This window comes from Ambystoma mexicanum, chromosome 5p, assembly GCF_040938575.1.
Source record: "Ambystoma mexicanum isolate Mex_15411 chromosome 5p, UKY_AmexF1_1, whole genome shotgun sequence".
Classification (NCBI taxonomy): domain Eukaryota; kingdom Metazoa; phylum Chordata; class Amphibia; order Caudata; family Ambystomatidae; genus Ambystoma; species Ambystoma mexicanum.
The window spans coordinates 547,272,618-547,297,248 of NC_090930.1; the positions used below are offsets into that span (position 1 = coordinate 547,272,618).

The 24,631-nt window shown below is 41.6% G+C and overlaps 1 protein-coding gene across 2 annotated transcripts in view; it reads right to left on the bottom strand.

Annotated features, from left to right (window-relative positions):
• LOC138481081 (xaa-Pro aminopeptidase 2-like) overlaps positions 1-24,631 on the bottom strand; it is a 633,999-nt gene that overhangs the window by 55,743 nt on the left and 553,625 nt on the right. For both annotated transcript variants that reach the window (XM_069612976.1, XM_069612977.1), the window contains one exon: positions 23,438-23,498. In XM_069612976.1, coding sequence (XP_069469077.1) covers positions 23,438-23,498 — 61 coding nt within the window. The remainder of the gene's footprint in view (positions 1-23,437; positions 23,499-24,631) is intronic.

The window sequence follows — 24,631 nt, forward strand, 5'->3', positions numbered from 1 at the left end:
TGGCAAACTACTAACATAAATGGCATGTCAACCTTCCACACAGAGAGATAGAATCAAAGCCAGGAGGAATCAACATTCTGAATCAGACACAGTGGAGAAGTGGGCCTCCAAAACCTCTAAACCTGGATCTAAATCTGGATCTTCTACTCCAATGCTCCAATGCTCAACAATGTGACCCCCACCTGCGCGCACTATGGTACTCTTCCCACTAGTCCGGTGTTGCTGCAATAGGCAAGATGTGGCAATGTTGGAGGGTGCCAGGCCTGGACTCCCCATGCGCAGTATTTCCCAGCATTTATACATTGCAGACTGCTATGCCCCTTTCACATAGCCCTCCCATCTTTTCACTGTGGTGCAAGGGACATGCTCCTCTGGGTTCAGGGTCCTGAGAATCTTTGAACGAGATGGGGCTTATGGTGGCTCGGAGCTCCTTGCCTCTGCTATTCTTCTATGCTCTGGCCCCCCAACCTGCATTTCTAATGCCATGGTGTTTGTTGTAATGTCTGTACTGGAAAACTAATATCACATATAATGCTCTTTGTAACTTGCAACATCACTGTAAAGAGTACTGCAAATCATATTTCCTAAATTGTACATACACTCAGTACTCCACAGCGTTACACAGCTGCTAACTGTCAGTTATTATGAGCTTAGAGCCCTTTGGATAGCATGCAAGCTGTGGAGGGGGATGCAGAATAACTCTGACACCAAATAATCGAACCAACTCAGGAAGATGGCAAGGTTTGCTGTTTTAATATCAATTATCTAAAACAGGGAGTTACAACGGACATCAACTGACGTTCGCTCAGTTCTCTCAGCAAATTTCATAAAAACCACACTTATATACAAAAAATATGTCATTATTGATGTCATACTATGTGGCAAATGAGAAAAACCTACGAGGAGTTGTGATACGCTCAAGGGGAACATCTAAGTATACTTTCTATAAGGGGTGGGATTGTGATTGGTTATCGACTGTCAGGTGGACAACATATGCCTGCCTCTAAAATGTGTCATCTTCAATACTATTAAGTACTCAGTATATCATTGGCTCTCAAACTATTAGGCCCTTCGTTATATGACCCTCTACAATTGGTTGGCATGTGTGTACCATTTTTGGAACCTTCAGTTCACTTAGCAGCACATGGGCTCAGACCCAGGTGCCAGGAGGTGGACCTGACTTGATTGTCTTTGAACTTGGCCTTGCATAGTTTTCTTGTCTCTGGGAGTATAAGGGAGTGCAAACACGTGCTATCATAGTTCTGGAACTCAATACCCAACTCTATTTTCATCCTCTGCTCACGTGACAGGAGACCTTGATTTGCACCATTTTGCAGCATTTAAATGTCTTAAATTAATAAAACTTGACACGCATGGTGTTCTTTCTTTGCACCTTAATAAGGGATAATTCAGCTTCTCACGTTCACCGCCTTTGAGAATAGATAACCGGCCTTGGCTTCTTTAGCTTTGGTACCTGGGCAGACAGCCTTGCCATTCGTATCCAATATCTCAGCTAATTCTTGCTGCAACACAGTTCTTGGCCTTTCCTCTCCATGGGTATGGGTTTACTAAATTCCAACACTAATGTCCAGCTTCTATATAATGGCGGCTCCGCCTGCAGTCCACGCATTCTTTTCAGCCAGTCTTCTCAGGGCATCACTCTTGTCTCCTGTGATGTCACCAGCTCCTCTTTCACTCTTTTTCATATTCCTTCAGGGAGTTCCTCCCTCAGATTGTCATCTATTCGCGGATACATCCTATAGGATTTTCTCGGTGGGTATCTTCTTTAGAATATTCGCTGTGGAATTGGCACACATGCAGGTATCGAGCATGGCACGACCTCAGACTTCCAACATACAGGCGGTAGGGGGGGTGGGACTTCCTGCAGAGTCATACAACTGCTCCTCTACAGTTATCTTATTTCCAGTGGGGATTTCATTTCTAGAAACATGGTTCCTCTCCAGCATTCGTTACAGTGAACATTGAACCAGATTAAGGTTTGAAGTCACTGGTGCACACTGCATGAAGTCTTTGAGTAGATCAAACTTGTTTGAGATAGCAGTGAGAAATATGTATGTTTCATAAATGGGTCTTCTACCTGAAAATTCCAAACAGTCCACTTGGCATCAGGACTAGTTCCGGAAAGTCTATTCCTTCTAAAATGTATTGTTTCTTTCAGGAGTGGACTTGGAACCAAAAGAGCCCCTGGAAATAATTTTCAAACTGGCCCCATATTACACATTTCAGCAAGGCCTACCCTTTTCTTATGGGATCATTTGGAATTAGCACATAAAAGAGGCCCAGGGTGCAGCACCATACCAGGAGATCCCCAGAGTTCCCTATGGTCCAGCCCATCCTTGTTTTCTTTACAAAGTTCCCCATTATTCTACTTTGTAAAATACTTGTTTTTAGTTTAATGTACACTCAAAATCAGTCACAGTTTACGGCCCCTTAGCTGTGCCTCATCTTTCCAAATTACATCTCCAGTAGAAGGGTATACGACAGGTGCTATAGTTGACTTTGAAAGGGTCTCTGGGCGTTGTCAACCGCTTTTGAAAATTTGACCGCCCTCACAAACAGAACAATTTCACAGATTATTTTATTGAAATAAATAAAATAATTTAAACAGTTACCACTGTAGTAGACTTCTGGTGCTGAGGAGTGTCTGAATAAGTAGTGTGCACTGTGCCATGGCTGGGTTTCTAGATGTTGGTTTGAGGTTGGAAGATGAAGTTCCAAAACCAATTTCCGTATAGGAAATTTATTTATAGCACAACTTCTTGTGCATTTTAGTTTATTTTGGACATTGCTTGATTGCACACCGTAACTTGTCCCTTTGCGGCACTGCTGCTATCTCTGTAGGTGGTGCCATTGCCGCCATGCATACCACAAACAATAATGGCCACATTATGCAATTTAGCTTGTCATCCATCTGTTGCAAGAACACCAATTACAGATCTCAACTTTTCTATTCTTCAAGAACATTCTTCAACAGAACAGAAGGAGAATATTCCATTGTTACTTAATTTCTACTGAGTACAGTATGTTCAAGAAAAAAACTATTACAAGGGTATATTTACAACCCACTTATAAAATTCAAAAAATAATGTCTGAAAATTAAGTCAAATTGGAAAACCGAGTAAAACACTGTCGAAGTGATGTTGTACAAACAAATGCTCAAGAAATAGGATTGTAAAAGTGGAGTTTCTCAAACAACATAGATATTTTCAACACCCAAAGTATTTGAAGAAATGTATCCAATTAACTTAAAGACGTAAAATCCATCAATAAGTTAGTTCCTGTGTCAGGTAAATTATGTAATCAAGTAGCAGTTTATTTTGAGGACAAAGTTCAGAACACTAACGAATCTCGCTGGAAACAATAGCACCAGCAGCAGATATGATCGCAACATCTAAGGGCATACTCAATAAGCTACCAAGCATATTTCTGGAGTTGAACTCTTGGCAAACTTCAAGTTTTATACAATTCTGAAAAAGGCATGTGCAACGGGCTCACCAAAAGATCCAAGTTCTGCATTTATAGCCAAACTATATATACCCTATCAATAATTCATCTTTTATTCTGGGAATTGTTCATTCTGGTCCTAAACAGGGTCTTTAGACCTCCTTTATTAGAAAGCCATCTCGAAATGCCTCCGACATTGCAAACGTTAGGCCCATGTTGCAGCTGGCATTCCTTGCTGAAGTGCCAGAGGCAGCGGCAGTACAAACATTTCAGTCTTTCCCTGGCAATCTAGATCTTACGACCAGTGCACAACACTGAGGCAGCAATAGGCTCAATGCTAGATGACATTCTTAAAATTGCTAGATGACAGGATGTTTGTGCATTACTTGTTTTGGATCTATCACCCACAATTAACACAGTCAGTTATGCCATACTCCTATACTCTCTTGAAAGACTGGGAATTGGGGACTATGTACTTGCCTGGCTTTTAAATCTCAAACCTATGTATTAAATGAAAGGGTACCACAGGAGTTATTATTATCTCCTAATCTATCAAACCTTTATTTGCAATTGATAGTGCATCTCCTTCGATGCCACAGAGTGGAGTTCTCTACATATGTAGTCAACACTCAAATTCCCTGGTGGTTGGAGGAGGGACTCAGAGTGTTCACGAGGTATTCAACAGGTGAACAATCAAGGCATGTGTTTGGATCAGTAGACGCAAATTAAAGTCAAAATGTACCGAATTGTAATTCTTACTCTTAGCTAAAGATTAGCCAATGGAAGTCAAATCAAATTCTTGGTCAGAGACTCTGGGCACATTTCCAACAGCAGTCCTTGTTTTACACAATTTACCTGTTCCCATTGACTCCAAACTAACACTTGCTGAATAGACTAAAATGGGTACTAAATGTTGTTTCTTTGATCTGTGATTGCTTTAAAGATTTCTGTATCTTTTTCCATCCATCCAGGTGATGCAGGTAAATACATGTGTGTCAGCTAGATTAGATTGCACTACTTTCATTAGTGTTTACAAGATGTTTGGCAGGGAAAGTTAATTTTTAAATCATATTAAGCTTCCTACACAAAGCTTAGAGAATGTTCCTTTGTGGTTTATCCTCTCTGTTCCTTAACAAAGGTGAGCTGAGCTACAACTCCACCATCCTCTCTTGTTTAACTTGACAATCAGATTTCCATATGTTTAAAATAGAACAGTTTTTAGACCCTCTGATGGTCCACACCCCCTGACCTTTCCATGTTTCATCTTCCATCAGTGACACCTGTGCTTTTTCCCTTACTCACTCTATTGGGTAACAGGAGAAGGCATTGACGTTGATTATCATTGTCACGATTGACATTATCAAATGCCTTCTCACATCAGTCCATTAGTCTTTTTTTTCCCACGTCCATAAAGATCTAGCACCTGCCTCGAGTAATTAAACCTTAACCCTCCCTTCACAGAATCAGACTCATCCTTACCACCCAAACGTCCTAAGCACCCTTCTCAGGCTATGCTCCCACACGTCCATCAGGACCTGTGTGTTCCCATTAAATTGATTAAGGATTTTGATCGGTAGCTAGAGCATAATTGGGGGCTCCTATCTGGCTACATTAGCAATGTTATTCTTTCATAGCCAGATAAACTATTGCATCTCGCATTGTATTATACAGATGCTGCCTTACAAAAGGACACTTCTCCATCTCAGACCATGTATAACATTTTGCTGGGAACACGTCTTTTATAGTATTTTATGAACCCTCTTTTAATTTCTGTACCCCCTTGTTAAATCATTCTTGTAGTCCCCAATACTCACAATTTTACTTTTGCTTCCCACCCTTTTTATTCTCTGGGCCAACAGTTCCACTCAGAACATTGGTTGCCGTTGCCGCAGCACATGCATTTCAGTCTTTGTGAATGATCCACAGAGCTGTATATAATGTTAGCCCACATATAATTAGGGATACGTTTCAAAGTTATATACCCTGAAATCTACACTCTCAGGAAGTACGTCTACTTCCGTATAGGAAATTTAAAAAGTCATGTTGCAGAGACAGAGTTTTGCTTGAAAAGCCATACAATTTAGGAATATTCTTCTGTTATAATGTTAAGAAAACTAGAGGATCTTTTCACTCATGTAAGTTTTCAGACAACTCATCTTCCCCTTATCTTCAAACCCATGAGGCTGTTGCTAAGGATCAGTAACTAGTGCAGTGAATCTGACAGGCATTTGTCTGTGCTCAGGAAATGGCTAACCTAACCACTTGTTCCTTTTCTCTCTTTAAGGTGGAACTCAGAATATGCTGTACTTCTCCAATTGACCCGCAAAGCTTGGCAAATGACGTTCACTTCACCTACTGAGTCCCACTCATCCAACAGATGTAATTTGTCAATATATGCCAATTTCATATACTCTGCCTACCGCTTAAAAGCCCCAAATAAATCACTTTTAGAGTACGAATTTTGGACTTTTGTGTAAACAATCTCTCAAGTGGCATTGATCTATATTGAAACCTTTGTACCAACTGCCACTAACTCAGTGCTTTCCTATCTGTACAATATCTTATTTTCACCCGTACATGTCTGTCCTGCAACACTTCTGGTGACAGATTTAAATCCACCAATCTATAGCTCAGAATCCTTTCCCTGAGCTGGTATGGCGGAATGGTCATGTCAAACCAGAGTAGACCCTATGTTTGGGAGAGGCATGTTTATTAGCATAATTGCCCTTTCTCTGCCATTATCATCAGCATAACAAACCTTCCTTCTAAGGCTTTGTTTACCTTTTCTGCCACATCTTTCAATGTCCTATGTATAAGTGGACTCATATGGAATTTTGGAAGTGCCATTTCCAAAGTGCTGTTGGCTGTGTCGGCATGAACCTCTGCTTCTATTGACTTTCCATTTGGAGAACATTTGGAGAACATTTTAGAGAACATTTACTGGTACTGACTGCAAACCAAGGACTATAGAAATATTGCTATTGACTTACCAACGAAGCCCTTGCTAATCACTTTCCCATTCTTTATTTCTTGCTTTAGTTTAATTACTTGGGGAGCCCCGCCCACTTTGCCCAGAATCCATATTTCATCGGGCACCCACGGGCATTTTGCGGACGTGCATTTTGGAAGTTCCAGCGGGAAGTGGGTGGGTGAAGCTATTCGATTTGAACCTTTTTTGTGTTTCTATGTTCTGTTTCGTTCTAACACATTATTATATAGTTGTTTTCTTTGATCCCCTTTACTTTTCCGGTCATTGCGGGTCATAGTGGATGTTGTATCGGCTTATGACCAGCGTGCCGGATAAAAGTGAATTTGCCGCATATGCGGCAGCGGCCTTGATTACACCTAAATCATCAACCCGCATTATACATTTGTTCCGTTTTAAAAGAAACCCTATCAACGCCTGCCCTGCTTCCCGTATGGCTGACATACGTAACTTTTGCACCCCTGGTGTTTGTGCTTTTACACGTATTAACTTGTTAACTCCCATTGCAACTCCTTGGACAACCAAGGTTTCTGCTCATATTCCCACGGCAGCTGGTGTGAGCCGTGAGCTTTGTACTTCTCCTGATTCACTGGTTGATGCGGGGGTTTTGGCGTTGCCCCCCTTCCTTTTGAACTCAGAGGGAATTTTGCCCACTGTAATTCTGGTTTCGGATAAGGTTTCTGAGCCCTGCCCCAATACCTGTTCCTTGAGTGTCCCGGCAAGCTATGATCCTTTGACTATGGTTAATCCATTAGCCCCAGTTGCAGCTCTTCCACCACCTAATCAAGAGTCGGCTCCCAAGTTGACTGTTGAGGGTGTGGTCTTGTCTGCTGAAAATCCTCAGAAGGGTGATCTTTCGCAATCGCCTATGATGTTTTCACCTACGACGGGCAATTCTTCGGCCTTGTCTGTGTCATATTTACAGCCTAGTCCTCGATGAAAATCAACTTCACCCTTGGCTCCCTTTGGTGCTATTAATGGGATCTTTCCAGTAGGGTTAGAAATGTCCTTGCAATCTATGAAAAATGCCTTTTTTTCATTCACCAAGTTGTATGAGACCTTAGATAACAAATTGAATATGCAGTACTCCTTGTTAACAAAACTTGATTGTTTGCAAGATAGGATGCAATTGCAGTGTTTGAGTTGTAAGGATCGAATTGACTTCCCTATTGTTACTGCTACTACAACTGCTGCCTCGCGACATTTGGCTGCAAACCCTGTTGATGATTATATTTCGCTTATTGACTGCTCATCTAGTCAGCAGGCCAATATTTTGAAAGCTGATGCCCTTAGGGAAATGCCGGTGGATGAGACACAATTGTTATCTGGTTCCACGCTTCTGAAGGAGAGTTTAATGGTAGAACCTCTTCCTTCAAATTCCATTGCTCAGGAAGCCGTGTATTGTCAATTGGGCCATCCATGCATAAAAAATAAAAAATTAAAGGTCAAGAATGTTGACTGTTTGGCCCCTAGTAAGATTGATGTGAGGTTGAGGATCGGCCTTTAAGGAGAGGGTTGGGGCGGACAGTACTATATTGCATAATTATAAGATATTTGACAGCAAGTCGAAAGTTACCATAGTTTCCCACATGAAAAAGAAATCTAAAAACATGAAGTCCTCTGCTGGTAACAAGTCCACTGGTGCGCAAAAATGTATTGGGAAATTAACTTTACCTAAAACAGCGGCCTCGCTTGCGCGCATTGCTATTGCAAATAAATATCAGGATAAATCTTCCCAAGTGAAAGCTCCTTTGGTGACTTAGTGTCAGACTTTGCCACCACCGTATGTGCCTTTGGAGGCTTTAGTCCTGTTATCTAAACAACAAGAGGGTATTCATCCAGTTATTTCTTATAACATTCAGAGCTCCTGTCAGACTCCTGTCCCGCAAATTCCTTCTTTAGCTCATCGCTTGTACAGCAGACAGTCAGTTTATCAAAACCTGTATTGAACACCTCATCTGATCTCCCCTCGATAGACCAACACATAATGTTGGAAGGTTGGAGGGATGAGATTGATAAATCTTTACACCGTTTCTTTTCTCAACCCAAAAAACACAATAAAATAGTTAAATGTGATAGACATTGCAATAATGGCTCTTTGCCAGTCTCAGATAGTGATAAGGGACTAATGCCACCCCATAGTGACGGTGCTAATGATCAATTACGGGCTATACCGCAATCTGTTCAGGACCCAAAATAAACTGACTAATCTAATTTTGCAGTGCCGTTCACACCCTTACCCTAAGTATGACCTCAATCGGCAATCTGTGATGAATATCTTTCCTGAAATACCTGCCTTGGAAGATGTTACCTCAGTTGATATCGAGCAGATCGAATTTGTCCATGATTATGACCTATCTGTAGTCAAGCTGTGGATGAAGTCGGCGCTTGTGAGGAATGTCATGTGGCAGGCGCGATCTGACCTCAATCATATGGGTTTCCTTTTAATGAATAATTCTTCTTTTGACCACCAGCACATCCCTTGTTTGGGAAAGCAATGACTTCCAGATGCCCCCAATGGCCATAGTACTTGTCTGGTAATGCAGTTGAATAGTCGAGATAATGCCAGTTCTAACTACAATAAAAATCAGAATCAATGTTAGCTGCTGGATTCCTCGACCTTATTTACTTTGGCTTTGTGGAATACTAGGGGATTTAACCATTTAACCAGCTCTGGCAATAACCTTCCGAGGGACTATGATATTGTAGCTCTTCAAGAGGTATGGCTTTATGTCTCCCCTGTTTGGGATAACCATGTGGTCACGTTGATACATGCTATTCCCCCGATTAGGGGGTGACCGATGGCTGGACTGCTGGTCGTGGTCAAGATTTCATCCAATTTGACCTTGGGCTTCACCAAATACCTTTTTGCAATTGGTTAAAATAAAGTTTTCGAAATTTGTGATTGCTATCATTAATGCCTACTGGAATCACGCGGTCATAACAGATTAATCCTTTATTAGTGCCTTGGAAGATTTATTGAATTTGATTGTTTTGGACTGCTCATGTGACCACGCAATTTTGGCAGGTGACTTTAACATTTCTTGTATAGTGCCACTCCCCAAGGTTCTTTCGCCCATTGTTTTAAGATGGAACACCTCATTGAAGGAGCGTCACCTTCACATGTTAAATGGATGTGTGTCGGGCGATTTGCCTCCGGTTCCAACCTGGCACAGAGGTACACAGGTTGCTTTGATTGACTACGTATACATGGATAGTGGTTTATTCAATCGAGTCTCCACATTTCATATTGTTGCTCAAACCTTTAGTGACCATGACATTTTGGTAGCTACTTGGTCCTGGCCTAATCCCAGGTAGGTTCTGAATCTGCCTTCAGCCTCAGGTTTGATTTTAAGTCATGCTAAGAATCGGCTGCAATAGACCCCTTCTTTCTTGGCGGTTTTTAGCTAAAGACTTTCCCAGTTATGCAGTAAAGGGACCTCTAAATCATATACAGATGTTATGCACTTCTTTAAAGTCACACCGAATGATGGTACTAAATCCAAGAGAATTAATTTGCACATATATATGATTCTGAACTGGTAGCATGGAAAGCCCCCTATAGGGCAGATAAAAGGGCAGCACTTTTTCTGCCTAAGCCAGCCTTGACCCTCTGACTAAGATCCCTAAAGTGCCAATATAAGAACTGGCTAAAGGTTGGAGGAGCTTTGCTCTGCCAGGACGATGTGGAAGCTAAGCTGGGAGCCCTAGCCTCCAGGAGCTCTGCTGAATTGTGCTGTCTCCTGAATAAAACTTCTGGGGTCTTGCAGCTGTCGGCTCAGATGAATCCTGTGCCTGAGGAAGTCTGGGTTAACTACTATAAAACCATCTATGCTTTCACACCATTGCAGAGCACTGACAATCAAGATCCCAGACTGAATGATGATGATGTTCACTTCGCTTTGGAAGATATTTTGTATTACATCTCTAAGCTTTCGACATTCAGGGTTTTTGGCCCGGATGGGTTATTGAATGTTATGCTTAAACAACATCCCATAGCCTGGGCTACCATTCTGTTGACTATCTTCGAGCAGACCGTCAGGACTGGTTTGTTACCTCCATCCTGGCAGATATCGATCATTGTATTCATCTATAAGAAGGGTGATCAATCGTGCCCAACGAATTAAAGGCCGATAACGCTTTTGGATATTAGTGGCAGGCTTTTTGCCAGGTTTTCGCTGAGAGATTTAAATCTCTGGCTGGACCTCTCTGGGGTACGAGACCCAAACCAGATTGCCAGGCCTGGGCACTGCAATACATTTGCATGTCTTACAAGCGATTAAATTCTAGGAATCGTCCAAAAAGCAGCCAGTTTACCTGGCATTTATCGATTTTCAGGCAGCCTTTGATTCGGTCTGCAGAGGCTTTTTTATGAATAAACTGCAGCAGGCTGCGTGCCCGGATTATCTTGTTTATTGGATAAACAAGTTGCATTTACAAACCACAATTCAAAACTGATTGGCCTTGGACGGACATTTGTCGGAGCCTATTGAGACCTTTAGAGGCCTTAAACAAGGTTGTCTTCTGGCCTGTAACCTTTTTAACTATTTTGTTTCCGATATGCTTTCAGTATTTCTAGAAATGATCTCAGGCTCACCTAAATTGGGAGGGAGTGTGGCCCCCTGGCAGTTTTATGCCGACAACCTTGTGCGTTCGCTTTTTTCCCAGCTTGGTAAATACGTAGAGGCTAACCTGTTAACGATTAATCAATGATATCCACAAAGTTTGAACCTGGGTTGGGAATCGAAATCTCGAATCTTCCCTAACGTTGTATCACACTCAGGTTCGAGTTATATTCATTCTGTTATTGCTTATCTTTTGAGTTTACTCCATTGTTACAGGTTCCTGAGTTTTGCCTTCAGGGTTTCACACAATTTGGGGTTTATTTTTAGCATGGTTTTCCAAATAAACATTAACTTTTTTATTCGAGTTTTTTGGATTTTACAACTGGTTAAAATTGTAAAGTGTTTGACCTTGACTGTGGCTAGTCAAAAAATGGCTAGTCGTCAAAGGTAACTCCTATTTGTTTCAAGGGGAATTTTGGAGATCTACTTTTTTTACGGCGTATGCTGACCGTGGATTTACTACTGCGGCGTAATCAGCTTCTGGGAGGTAAGCGAGGCCCCCGAACAGAGCCTTTTCTTCCCCCGACCCCTCTCACTGCTCTCCCATATTGCCGCACCGACTCATGGCCAATTTTGACATTACTCCTTTAACTAAACGGGATGACCCAGCGACTTTTTCGACTTTTCTCACTACCTTGCAAGTCGCCCTAGATCCATATGCACTCTTCCACGCCCAATCACATGCGGTTTTTAAATATGTTGCCCTCTAGGATTTTGAAGCAACAGTAACAGCGCTACCACATGTCACTTGCCGGCTTAAGTGCCCCTTTTACATTTTGTCCCATATGGACTGTGAGGGACAGTTTGGAGACTCCACGGAGGATGTCCACTTGGGCTTTGTTGCACCATAGATCAAGCTCACTTTGAGCTGATCGATGTAAATAATGGAGCTAGTTTTATAATGCACCTTAAATGTATGTTGATATTACACTATGATGTCCGTTTAGTGTGGTATGTAATTCCTTCTAGTTTCCATGTAAATACTTACGGAATATTTCCTCTGTAGGTACACAAGATATATGTTTGGTTTCTGGACAGGAAAATACCAGCTCGACTCCATAACCCTGATAGATGGGAGTTGTCACAGCTCTATTGGGTGAGATGAAGACTTCACATTTTTCCATCCATGTGAGATAAAATTATGGGATATGTTATTAACAACCACCTCCCTCTTTTCTCTTTTCGTCCCACACCCTGTTCAATGCAATTTTATAGGGCGTCCTGCTATTTCTGAAAACTGCAGTTTCAGCCTTTTACAACCAGAAGAAATCTGACCGCACACAAATAGTGCGAGTCTCCAGCCCTGAAGAAAGTGGTGACACTTATCGCTATACCACTGAAACCGGTCGGCTTCTAGTGTGATCTGAGCAGACTAATACGGATCAGGAAGATCCCTACATCAGATCCTTCTTCGATCCCGATACCAGAAGGGATCTTTGACTTTTACTGTGAGGGGAACGGAGCTCAAGGACACAAAAAAAGTAGATCTCCGAAATTCCCCTTGAAACAAATAGGAGTTACCTTTGACTACTAGCCATTTTTTGACTAGCCACAGCCAAGGTCAAACACTTTACAATTTTAACCAGTTGTAAAATCCAAAAAACGCGAATAAAAAAGTTATTGTTTATTTGGAAAACAACACTGAAAATAAACCCCAAATTGTGTGAAACCCTGAAGGCAAAACACAGGAACCTGTAACAATGGAGTAAACTCAAAAGAGAAGCAATAACAGAATGAATATAACTCGACCCCAAGTGTGATACGACGATTAATCAATCCAAGTGTAAAATTATGATTTGGAATGTAAACCAGAGATTGTCTCGCAGGTCGGTGCCTTGGCTCCTACAGGATAAAAAGCTGGAGGTGGTTGCTGACTATAAGTATTTGGGCCCTGTTATTAGCAGTCAACTTAATGATTTCCCCTCAAGATCTTGAGCGCAAATAAAAAACGGGCATTGCCCAAGCCCGTATTATACAAGGCAAATATGGTAAATTTTCATTTTTAAGCAAAAGGTAACACCTATTCTTATATATTGTGCTGAGACAAGGCATTGGCTTAGAGAACCTTTCAGGAAAAAACTCAAAGCGCGGTTTTGGAGATCTATTCTTGGCTTGCCGCTAACTGTAGCCATGTGTCTAATTCGCCATGAATTGGGAACGCTCTCACTTTTTGCTGTGTACTGCTGGAAGATTCTCGCCCTTTTTAGGAAGGACTTATTGGCGAATAAACCATTTTAGCCAAATACGTGACAACCACCAAAGAAGTTAAGGTTGATATCTGGAGAGTGAGTGCTCAGAACATTTTGGAACATATAGGAGTATCAGAGAGTACCCTTATTAATAATCCTGCTAGAGCTAAAATAAAGCTGGGCTGGTGCGATTGGATTGAGACCCGTGAAAGGTGTTTGCAACTGAGATTATTTAGAATCCAACCTTATGTCAGTAAAAAATCGAATGTTGTTAAGCAATATATATTACAATTTCCCGACCCAAAGCAAAGAAATCAATACATGAGGCTGAGGATGAATTTGTGGTTTACCAAAGAAATTCAGTTTAGGTGAAATCTTACCAAAGATAACTACTGTTGTTTCTGTTTGGATCCCACAATGAATGCCCTCGTCTACTTCCTCTGAGAGTGAGCTCCTTCTGACACTTTTTTATTGATTATTTGATTTTGAACTCTGATATGTTGTGGGATAACCAGGGCTGGACTGCCCCACCGGGACACCGGGACATCCCCCGGTGGGCCTCTGGTCATAGGGCCTCTTTGGAGACGTGGAAGGATACAATAAAGTGTGCGCATCCGTGCTGGCAGCCAATTCACCGATGGCACTCTGACGCTGGCGCTGCGAATGCGGATTTTTTTTTTTTTCTTCCCAGCTGGCTGTGTGCCTGCCTGCGCATGAGGGCCCGGGCTCGGGAACGAAATGGCACGTGCCTTCTTGCACACACATTCAGGTTAGGGTGACGAGGTTTTCCCAGGACAGTCCGGGGAAATCACCCTCCGTCCCGGGTCCCGGGAGTTTTTTCATTTTTGAAACCCTGTCTGGGGTTTGGGGTGCTACAGTAATTAAAACCGTAAATATTTTCCACGACACTTTCAGAATTTTGAAGTTGGAGAGGTTTAGCTCGAACCCCCAACCTCTCATGTACAAGCCGGAACACTTACTGACTGTGCCACAGAGACTGGCTTGGAAATTGTTGCACGGCAAACCATGTAATATCAATTAGCGCTCACGCTCGTTTTGAATTAACATGCTAATTAGAGCTCACGCTCGTTTTGAATTAACATGCCACGATTCACAGACAAAACTGCACAAATGAGATTATATACAGTTTATAGAAAGGAGAAGTGCTGGAAATATGTTTGTGGGTGGTTGTGGGGGCGTGTTGGGGAAGGGGCGGTAATTGGTGGGCTGAGATGGGGTAGTCCCTCTTTTATGTTTTTGGCCGTCCCGGTTTTTTGTTTTGAAAATCTGGTCACCCTAATTCTGGTGCAGTGTCAAGTGTTGGGTGTGCGGTGCGTGCCACTGCTGGTGCATCGGCTGTGAGACCTTCGGCTGGCATGTCATTGATGTCGAAGGTAAGATAGACCAACGCTTTTTTATTCTACATGATTTAGTTTCCATCAATCAAACCAAGGAGAAAACGGAGCAGAGGAAGGAAAAAAAAAACGTAGTGTTTGTATGAACATCAGATGTAGCTGGATGTGTTTGCCGATTTCAGAGTGAACTATAACAAACTCCATTAACTTTTGACAAAGACTGCAAATTATTCACAACATGGGGTGAGAAGAAATGAAGGGCTCTTTTCCAATCAATAAGAATGCAGGATGAAATATTCCCGCCTTCTTCTGCATCCTGGGCCTGCGCCTCGACTCTTCTCCCTGCAGCCCAGTGGGCGCTAGCTGAGGCTGGAGTTGGTCTTAGCTTAGGGAGTAGGTCAGAGCACATGATATGGCTTTTAATACGCACCTATACACAAGTGTTTCAAGGTGCGAAATAAGCACCCACACTATCAGGCCCAGGCCAGTCGATTCCAAGTGGGGCTCACACTCTGAGCATCCCTGGAGTGGTCTGCTCACAAGTCGCCCGGATCAAGAAAACACACTAATCATCCGGATCGGAGGTGCATCCAATTTGTTATTCGCTCTCTCGCTGGCGGCAGATACTCTGGGATTCAACCTCAAGTGAAATCTCGGGCCTCCGGACGTGTGCACGCTACAGCAAAACGCCAGTACTGCCTGCAGGTGAACAGTCTGCAGCTCCACATGGAGCAGGGGAAATTAACAGCAAGATGGAAATGGCTGAAGCAGCAGAGATGCTGATCGAGCTAGGGAAGGGGGGAAGGAAAAAATGAAATTTACAGACGAAGAAGGGGGAAGGAAAAAATTAAATTTACAGACGAAAGCAGAGGGGTAATAAATTAATGGCGCACGAAAACAATCCCAGCTTTTCCATTCCACGGGCAACTATTTGCTCAGAATCTGTCTTTCTTTGTAACTTCGGGTCATTCCTGTGTAATTTCTTACCTACTATGAAGAGTGATAACACAAAGAAGTGTAAAATGCATTATTATCGCACAGGCAGACTCGAGAGCTATACTTTAAATACATGTCTACTGTGGTGTGTCTCTCTGCGTTCCTGTTTCCAGCAGGGAGTGCTAGTGGGAGGAAGGTGGACCTTCTTATTATCCCGTTAGGTTTGGGGATGTGGTTGTACACACAGAGTGCGCGAGTGTAAACATAGCAACTAGTTTTGTGGTATTAATCGTGCATGGTGCTTTTACTCTGTCAATGGAAATTAAATTACTATGCATTTGTATTTTCGGACAGGACTGTCTTAGTGGATGGAACTGTTGGAAACCAGTTTTAGCCGGCTCCCTGGATACATGTTGCTGTAGTTAAGAAAAGAACAGTGCACAAGTGCCACACACACGTACACATGTGCATGTGAGCCAGTCTCTGTTCGTTTTGTACCTCCCATGTGAGCCAACCATATAGCAGGCCAGTTAGGGAGGTGCACTGTCAAGTGATAGAGTTCTGCTAAGTGGAGAAAAGATGCATTGGAACCCCAGAATAATGTATTCTTCACACAAAGATGTTGTGGAATGACTAAGGGGCACAAGTTGCCTGTAATGCGGACTATGCTACATGCAACAATTCTGTACTTAAAAGTTGCCCAACCCTATGGAAGCATGGTTCTCGCACCTAGAAACACATGTATACAGGTGTGTTATAAATGACCTATCATATCATGTCATTGAAGGTGCAATGTATGTCCCCAGCACTTAATTCAGACCCACAGAGAGCGTGAGAGAACATCAGCAGACTGACATTGAGCTTCCGGAGGTAACTATGGAACACTGCACCTGGAGGGACAGGTTATATGGCACTGAGGCAGAAGACTGACTAAGCATTAGATAGGGTTGGAACTCAGCTGGGGCTGAAGGCAAGAGGACAATGTTGAATCAAGATAACTGTGCTATACAAAAACATTCCACACCCAGTCTTTGCGGGTGTGTTCAGGACTTTGAATGGGGGCGCTAGCATTTGGGAAACCAGCGTGCAAATCCTGGAGAGTGTATTTAAAATCCACAGGTATAGCCCAATAGACCGCTGCTCAACTCAGAGAGAGGTTTTCTTCCTCCCTGCTCACAGTGCTGCACCCCTACTTCCACAGTTTCTTCATATTCTCCTCTTAACTCCATACCCAATTGCTCGCAAGCTATGGGTCCTTTTCAGAGGCATAGCTAGGATTTCCTAACTAGTGGGGCTTGCAGCTAATGTAGTTGGGCCCACCACAGTAATATTAAGATCTGCAAATGCCCACACAGTGCTGATGAGTGGGCATTTACAGATTCTGGGGGGCCTTGCCCGCTCAGGCCTTACCCTGTCTACGGATCTGGTCCAATTGACTGTAACCTTAAGTTTCTTCAATTCATCAGCTCCAACACAGGTGCTGATTGGCTCAGCCTACTGTTCTTACCCTATCAATAATATATGTAAGAATTTTCTTTATATGGGCTAAAAATGCTGTGGATAGCTTACTTCCGATGTAAGTATGCAACGTTTTTGCTGTGCTTTCATTTTTCCTTTTTCAAATGTGAGACGCTTCGGAATAGTGTCCCTAAGTTTACAGAATACAATGTTTCGCTCTTGTTTCAAAATTTTCCTTGCACGTGGTGTTTTGGGATTTTGTGTCCGAGTTCCTACAAATCAGCGGTTCATGTCATACTTTTTCAATTCTCTTTCTTCAAATGTGAAACACTTTGGAATTCTGTATCAGAGGTCCCAGAATTCAACATTTCACACTTGCTTCAATTCTCCTTCTTTGAACGTGCGACTCTTTGGGATTTCATACCACATTAACCGTGAATGCAGCATTTATTTGTGGGTTATCCTCTGAACACACAGGGTTTCTGCTGTTTCTGCTTTTCCCCTTCAAGCTCTGGCAAAGGCTTTCCCGTCTGCTTATCCTCTGATTCCAAGGATACCTCAGCAAGTTATCATCTCATCTTGGCCTCTAGGGGCATCTCTCATGAAGGCCTGGTAGGCAAACTCTCTTATACTTCTTTCAGCGTTTGGTTACGTATCAGACTTGTTAGTTTACCTTTTGGACGTGTGTTGCATCTGTCCTCGGTCCCATTTATGCAGCTTAATGGCAGGTCTGAAGAGTCTTGGTGTGCATACCTGCCTCTGTGACCATTCAACGCTGACGTCACACCTCGAATTTGGCAGCATCTCCCAGTTTACACCCATGGACATTCCCTAGTATGGGTAGCCAACCACCTCCTCTCTGATCAATCTTAAAGCCACCCAGTTCCGTGTGCGGGTCTGCAGCTGTTTGCTTTGAAGGTAGAATGTTACAAGAGATATTGAATATTTTTTATTAGCTGTTTTATACTTTCTAGAATTTTCACAGATTTCTATTGAATATTTATTATTTATTATTAGCTGTTTTACAGTTCTAGAGTTTTCACAGATTTCTGTTACTTAATAAAAACATTTGTTACAATCCATTATTTATTTGACATGTTTCTTATGTTTATTGAGACTGATATTGCACTGGTGGTTTGTCCATCTATCATTGAAGGTCTACTTTTTGAGATCATGAATTTATTTAAAACATGCATTTTTTTAATCCATATATGATTTAAACATGGTTTAAATGCACTAATTTAGACTAATTTTATTCAACATCTTCTTGGGACATACTCGCAATCCCGTGATAGGAGGGTTGGGCTCACGCGCTGTGCTCGCTCCTTCGGCGAAATATGGGGCCACTTTGAAAAGAAATTCCAGGGCCACTTTTGGTTCCCAGTCCAGCCCTGGGGATAACCTCTATCATGATCACAATTTGAAAATGAATTTAGCGATGGTATCCTTCATGCATTCTTTGAACCTTTTGGAACATCCTAATGGGGTGTGCACTTTAAATGTACCTTTAGCTGTCGCTTGATGATGTAATTTAATTTGATTTAGGTGGGTTTCTTTATTAATGAGATTTATTAATGTGGTTATTGTTCATATATTTGTAAATATTATGTAACAATTTTTATACTGAAAGCCACCCCTTTTGTGGATGAGCGGTAGACTTGAGTTCCTATGTTCTCAATTTGCTTTCATTGTATAACGTTGATGGTGAATTGATTTGAGGAATTTAAGTTTGCTTTTATTTTTACTACTTTTTTCTTTTAAAATATATATATATATATATGTATGTATGTGTACTAATTGAAATTTGTGTTAAAATGTGTTTTACGAATTTGTAAAGTGATATGTTTGAAAGGCTGTTTCAGCTAATATATATATATATATATATATATATATATATATATATATATATATATATATATATATATATATATATATATGTCTTCTTTGGGGGAATAGTATTGATGGTTTTCCTGACCCTTCAGTGACTCCTCTGTTTTTAAGCGTACTCATCAGACAAGTGTATCTCCTAAAGCAAAGCAATATCTGTGTTATACCTCTGTTTCACTGCTTGCTCTGTTTGGATACACTACAATTCTGAGGAACTTGATTGTGACTGCTGTATGAATTTGACAGGTGTTAGAAATCTAAAAATGATACCGTGCTGTGGTCTCATTGGCTATTTTGTACTCTTTGCTATGTGAATTCAAATTGCACCTAGAGCCATATAACCAAAATCTAGGCACCCCATGCCAATTTGCTCGCAAGAAGTGTTTAAATCAACTAGACCAAATATTGAAATGTCAGCACACACACATACAATCTTTAATTGCAACAGTTGTTCATGCAAGCTAAGAATTCATCCAAGATTTGCAATAATAGTTGTAAATCTACATTGATTCCCCAACACCACCCCTCCAAAGCTTTCTTAAATGCTATCATTTCGCTGACGTTGAGGGCACCGAATATCTACTGTTTTCTAAACCAGATCAAAATTCAAAGAAAGGCAAGTCCATTTTTTTCACTGTTTATTAAGGCACTAGGCACTCTTAGATGGGAAGTACTGCAAGTCCTTTTATTATGTTTATAAAGGCACAAGAGTGGTATCAACGGTGGAACTGCGCTGGGTGAGACAGAGCTTGATGGTATTCTTCAAACACATAGGGTGTCCCGGGGCACAGAAGGGGTGATAAAGGTGAAGTTCCTCCAGGTGAGCTGTTGCTCAGCATTAAAATGTGCCCATAGGGAACCCAGGTTAGATGAAAGTTAAACACTGTAGGATCTACAACAGGAGGTAGGAATCCCTGGGGGAGGTGACAAAGTAGCACAGCAGTTTGTTTCCACACAGGGAGAACTGCAGAGAAAGGTATGTTCACCCAAAAGGATGGGACGGGGAGAACCCCCATTGGTGAGGGAGGTGTGGGTTGCGTGAGCAAAAAAGAGATGTATGGTGTATCCCCCAGAAGTGAATTGTTCAAAAGGGAAGGCAGCTCATGGAAAAAGTGGAAAACACAGGGGAGAGCATCTGAGACTGGAGCTCATCAGACAGTGGTCATTCAGCAAATGGAATTCCCCAAATTACAGCACATTTTGAGATGATGAGGCTGCCATCTCAAAACGCAATGTAATTGGATAAAAAAGTGCTCAAAGTCCATATAACAAGAAAATCCCTTGATGGCTGAGAAACACTCGTAAGTGAGGGTTGGCACACCATTACATTCAGCATAGACACAGTAAAACGAAGCTATGTCAGTGCTCAATGTAAGATATTTATAGAAGAGAAAGTGGTGCCAGTCTTAAAGACAGATTGAGCTCTTTCTTGTGTGTGCTAGAGGAAGGGCACAGTACGTTGACGATATCATTATGATTTGGAAAGGTAACACAACTCTAGTTCATTAATATTTTGAACACCTTAACGACAATACTTATAATCTCAAACTAACCACAGAATTCAGCCAAACATCAATAACATTTTTGGATATCAACCTCTACATTGAAGACAACAGGATACAAACAACTTTGTATATCAAACCAACAGCAGCGAACAGTACTTTATATGCGACCAGCAATCATCCAAGCCATTTAATCAACAACATTCCCTTCGGAAAGATGCTCAGAGATAAACGCAATTGCACCATGGAACAAGAATTTCACAAACATGTATCTAACACCATACAAAATTTCAAAGCGCGAGGATATAGCCAAACTTTTATTTAAAAAACGTTACCTAAAACAATCACCAGATCAAGAGCGCAACTATTACAAGACAAAACATCTCAAAAGGAAACTGGCAAATCATCAAAAATAAGATTCATAACTACATACAGTACCAACAATTAATTCCGTGATCAAAAAAACACTATCCAGAAATTGGAACATTTTACAAATAGATACAGAGCTTAATACAATTTTGGACGATTATCCCACTATAACATTTTGCAAATCTCGCAGTCTAAAGGATGAATTAAGCCCATCTCATTACCAATACCGAACAGCACAACAAGTACCTGGATCCATGTGGTTGAAACAACCTGTACAAGGCAATTACAAGTGTGGAAACTGTCAGTACTGTAAATATTCATATCACGGGAAGAAAAACATTGCACTACTAAACGGAAATAAAGCCGACATTAAGCAGCTTATCAATTGCAATAGTACCCATGTATATGGCATCCAATGTGCATGTAATAAACTTTATGTAGGAAGTACCATCAGAAATTAAAAACCAGAATAGGCGAGCAGATCCGAGCCATTAACAACAAGGACCTAAAATCACCACTGGCAGTCCACTTTCAAACTCCGCATCGAATACGCCAACTCGATTCACTAACATTCTTTGGCATCTCAACATTTTTTGTACCTCCAAGAGGAGGTAACCTTGAACACATTCTATGGAAGGCAGAAGCAAAATGGATATGTGCTTTGGACACGTGCCACTCTGGCTTCAATTCGGACCAGGAACTTTATAATTTTCTCTGAACACTGAGTTTCTTTTAATCACTTGTTCAGGTCTATTTCGCATCTCTTTAACTAATGATTTTGTCAGTGACCTGTATATGTTTGTAAGCGTTTAATTTTGAGAAGTTCAGTTTTCCTTTACACTATGAGAACATATTAGCAGCCTTCATCTTTTTATTATAATTGCACATTGTATAATATTGGGTACAATGCTTACAGAAACCAATGACAGAAGAAAATCTGGGGGCACCACATTCACATACATATTTGTCCATGTTCAATAACCTAACTAACACATACTAACATAAATAGCGCTAACATTCTAAAATGGCACCAATGACGTCATCAAGTACGCATACGCGATGACGTCATTGTGTTGTATAAATAACGCTTGTTTGCATAGAATCCAACATGGCAATCGTACCATTCCGTCTAGAAATGACAACCCATTTCTAATTAAGGTAAGCTTGATTTTGGAGCCTGCTCACCCCAATTTTCATTTGAAAATTATAATTAAGATGACTTCTCCAAGTCCATTTTCTTTTGAATTAATTTAAATTTATTTTATGGTCCAATTTAGGACATTGTTTTGGAGATCACACTCGCTCACTCACGGTCTGGTTACCCTCACAGGATGACTAATAAGTATTTTTTTTTTACCTCATTGAACACCAAGTGGCTCACTATAGAAACATATCAGTGTCCCTAAAATACTGTTCTGTCTTGGCTTGCAGGCATTTAAAACTGAACATTCTTCAATTGATTTGAACAGTCATAAGTCATGAATGTATAATGAACTCTCTTTCAAGAACAAGCAACAGCATAAACTGTACCTCCTGAAGAACCGCCTAAAAACTAAAGGCGGGGAAACACGTGTCGAGGTTCGGAGTCTGTAAAAATTGAGTCTCATAAAGTGATACAAACAAAAACATTATTGTCAATTTTGGCATCAAGTGCAACTATTGGACTAACCAGTGAATCTAACTGAGTGAACCTTCAGTGACTCTAACTGAGGTTCAGAGTTCTAAGTACATAATATTTTTCTACACTAAGGAATAATCAGTGAATTAAACTGATATATCTAATCAGTTATTTGTGTTCATCATTTCATAACCATTTTGCGTTTGCGCAACTTGAGACTTGTATTCTCTTTAAGTTGTTTCAATGTAAGATATTGTATATTCTCACATGGGCAAATGTTGGCATGAAGGAACAAAGCAACATTACCGGTCTGTTCTTGCAGGGGCAATTACCAGGGTGTTGGGGAAAAGCTATCACAGGTTTGTCCTTACACATGCAAATGCTGGCATGATGTGGCAAATCCATGGCAGGTGTATCCTTACAGGGACCAATGCTGGCATGTTGTGGGAAAGCCATCACAAGTGTGTCCTTAAAAGGTCAATTACAGGCATGTGTGCCCTTACAGGGGCGAATGCTGGTAATATCTGGACAAAGTCACCACAGGTCTATCGAAGTGGCAAAATGCTGGCATTTTGAGTTAATGCCCTCTCAGTTGTTTCCTTACAGGGGCAAATGCTAGTAATATTTGTGCAAGGACATCACAGGTTCGTCCTTAGAAGGGCAAATGCTGGTGGCAAAATGTAGACAAAGCCATCGGAGGTGTATTGTTTTAGGGGCAAACACTGGAAACATCTGGCTGAAGCCATCATTGGTGTCTTCTTACAGTGGCAATACAAGCATCATTATTTGTCTATGCTGTTTAGCTGCACAATCTTCCAAACAAACAGTCATGCATCCATCAGTTGTTCTGCAGTCGTAATACGTGTTTATTCCTGAGTTAAACGTTTGTATTTGCCCTCGTTTTTTCCCACGGACATTTCTCAATGACCAGTAATTCTAAAAGACTAGTAATTAAGAAAGACATAGAGTAATACATGGAATTATTTCGCACCTACTAGCAGCACTGCTGTTTTGAGAAAAACGTGCGCAGAGGATACATCTATTTACCTTTTGAAAGGCGGTGGGGCTTCCCCAGTGTAGAGTCCTGGTAATGTCTGTTGTTCCATCCCTGTATCACAAATACGACAATCAGATGATGCACGGGTCAGGTTTAGAAACAGACATTCATTTTGTCCAAAACATATGAAAACAATCCAGCCATTTTGCACAGCCCAGAACCAGCTGTTTTACTGATCACATGGGTTAATGTTACTTCAGTTGTGTTCTAGCCACACTCTGCCTCTAGATCTTCGTAAGCTCCACGAGTTCCCCCCGTTCCGCAAGGCTTTAAAAACACTATTGTTTTTCTACTGACCTGCCCCCACCCCTCACTCCCTAGCGCCTCGATACCTCACAGTCTTTGTGCGCTTTATAAGTACCATATAAATACACAGAAATAGATTATGGGTTCTGAATGTATTCCTAAACACGCTATGCATATATTTATTAATTAATTTACGGAGTTTTATAAAAACATGGGAGTGGGAGCATTGTACAGTCTGCCACATAAGACACATAACAATGGATGGCAACGCATTGCACATATGTAGAAAACAGAGTAGTTACAATATTCAGGGAACGCAGTAGAGCAGTCACCGGGGCACGAGTGTTTCAATGAAGGGTGTAGGGTTGAACAGGAGACAATGCAAGTTGCTCCCATACCTATGGTGATTGGAACAAGGGTCCTGAAAATGGTGTTCAGGTGCAGATGTGCTTGGTTTATGTCAGGGTCCTACATGCAATGAAAGGACAGACACGCAGCGTCGGACTGGTCATATCGGTCTTTCGGCCGCTGGCCGAACGATCTTGAGCCCTGGGGGGGGGCGGTTTTCATCAGCCGGGCCCTGGGCCGGTTTTTTGTTGCAGCAACTTAACTTGAGTTGCATCTGTAATAATGCGGGTGCATACGCGTGGTGGACCCTGGGCTGTCCTACTCAGGCTGGCTGGCCCTGGAGCAATCTGCAGCCCAGCATTCATCAAAGCAAGGTAAAAACGTGTGTTTGTTTACTTTTACACGTTGTTACCTTGCTTTGATTTAATTTGTCTGGCCTGGCCTCACTGGGGAAATTCCGGGGCCGGCACAGCATGGCTGGCTGGCTGGCAGTGGCGCCAGGCCGTGAGATTAGCAGAGAGTGCAAGTTGTAATGGCAGCAATTGTCAATTGCCTCGAGTCTCTCGAGACAATTGACAAAAAGTGCTCTA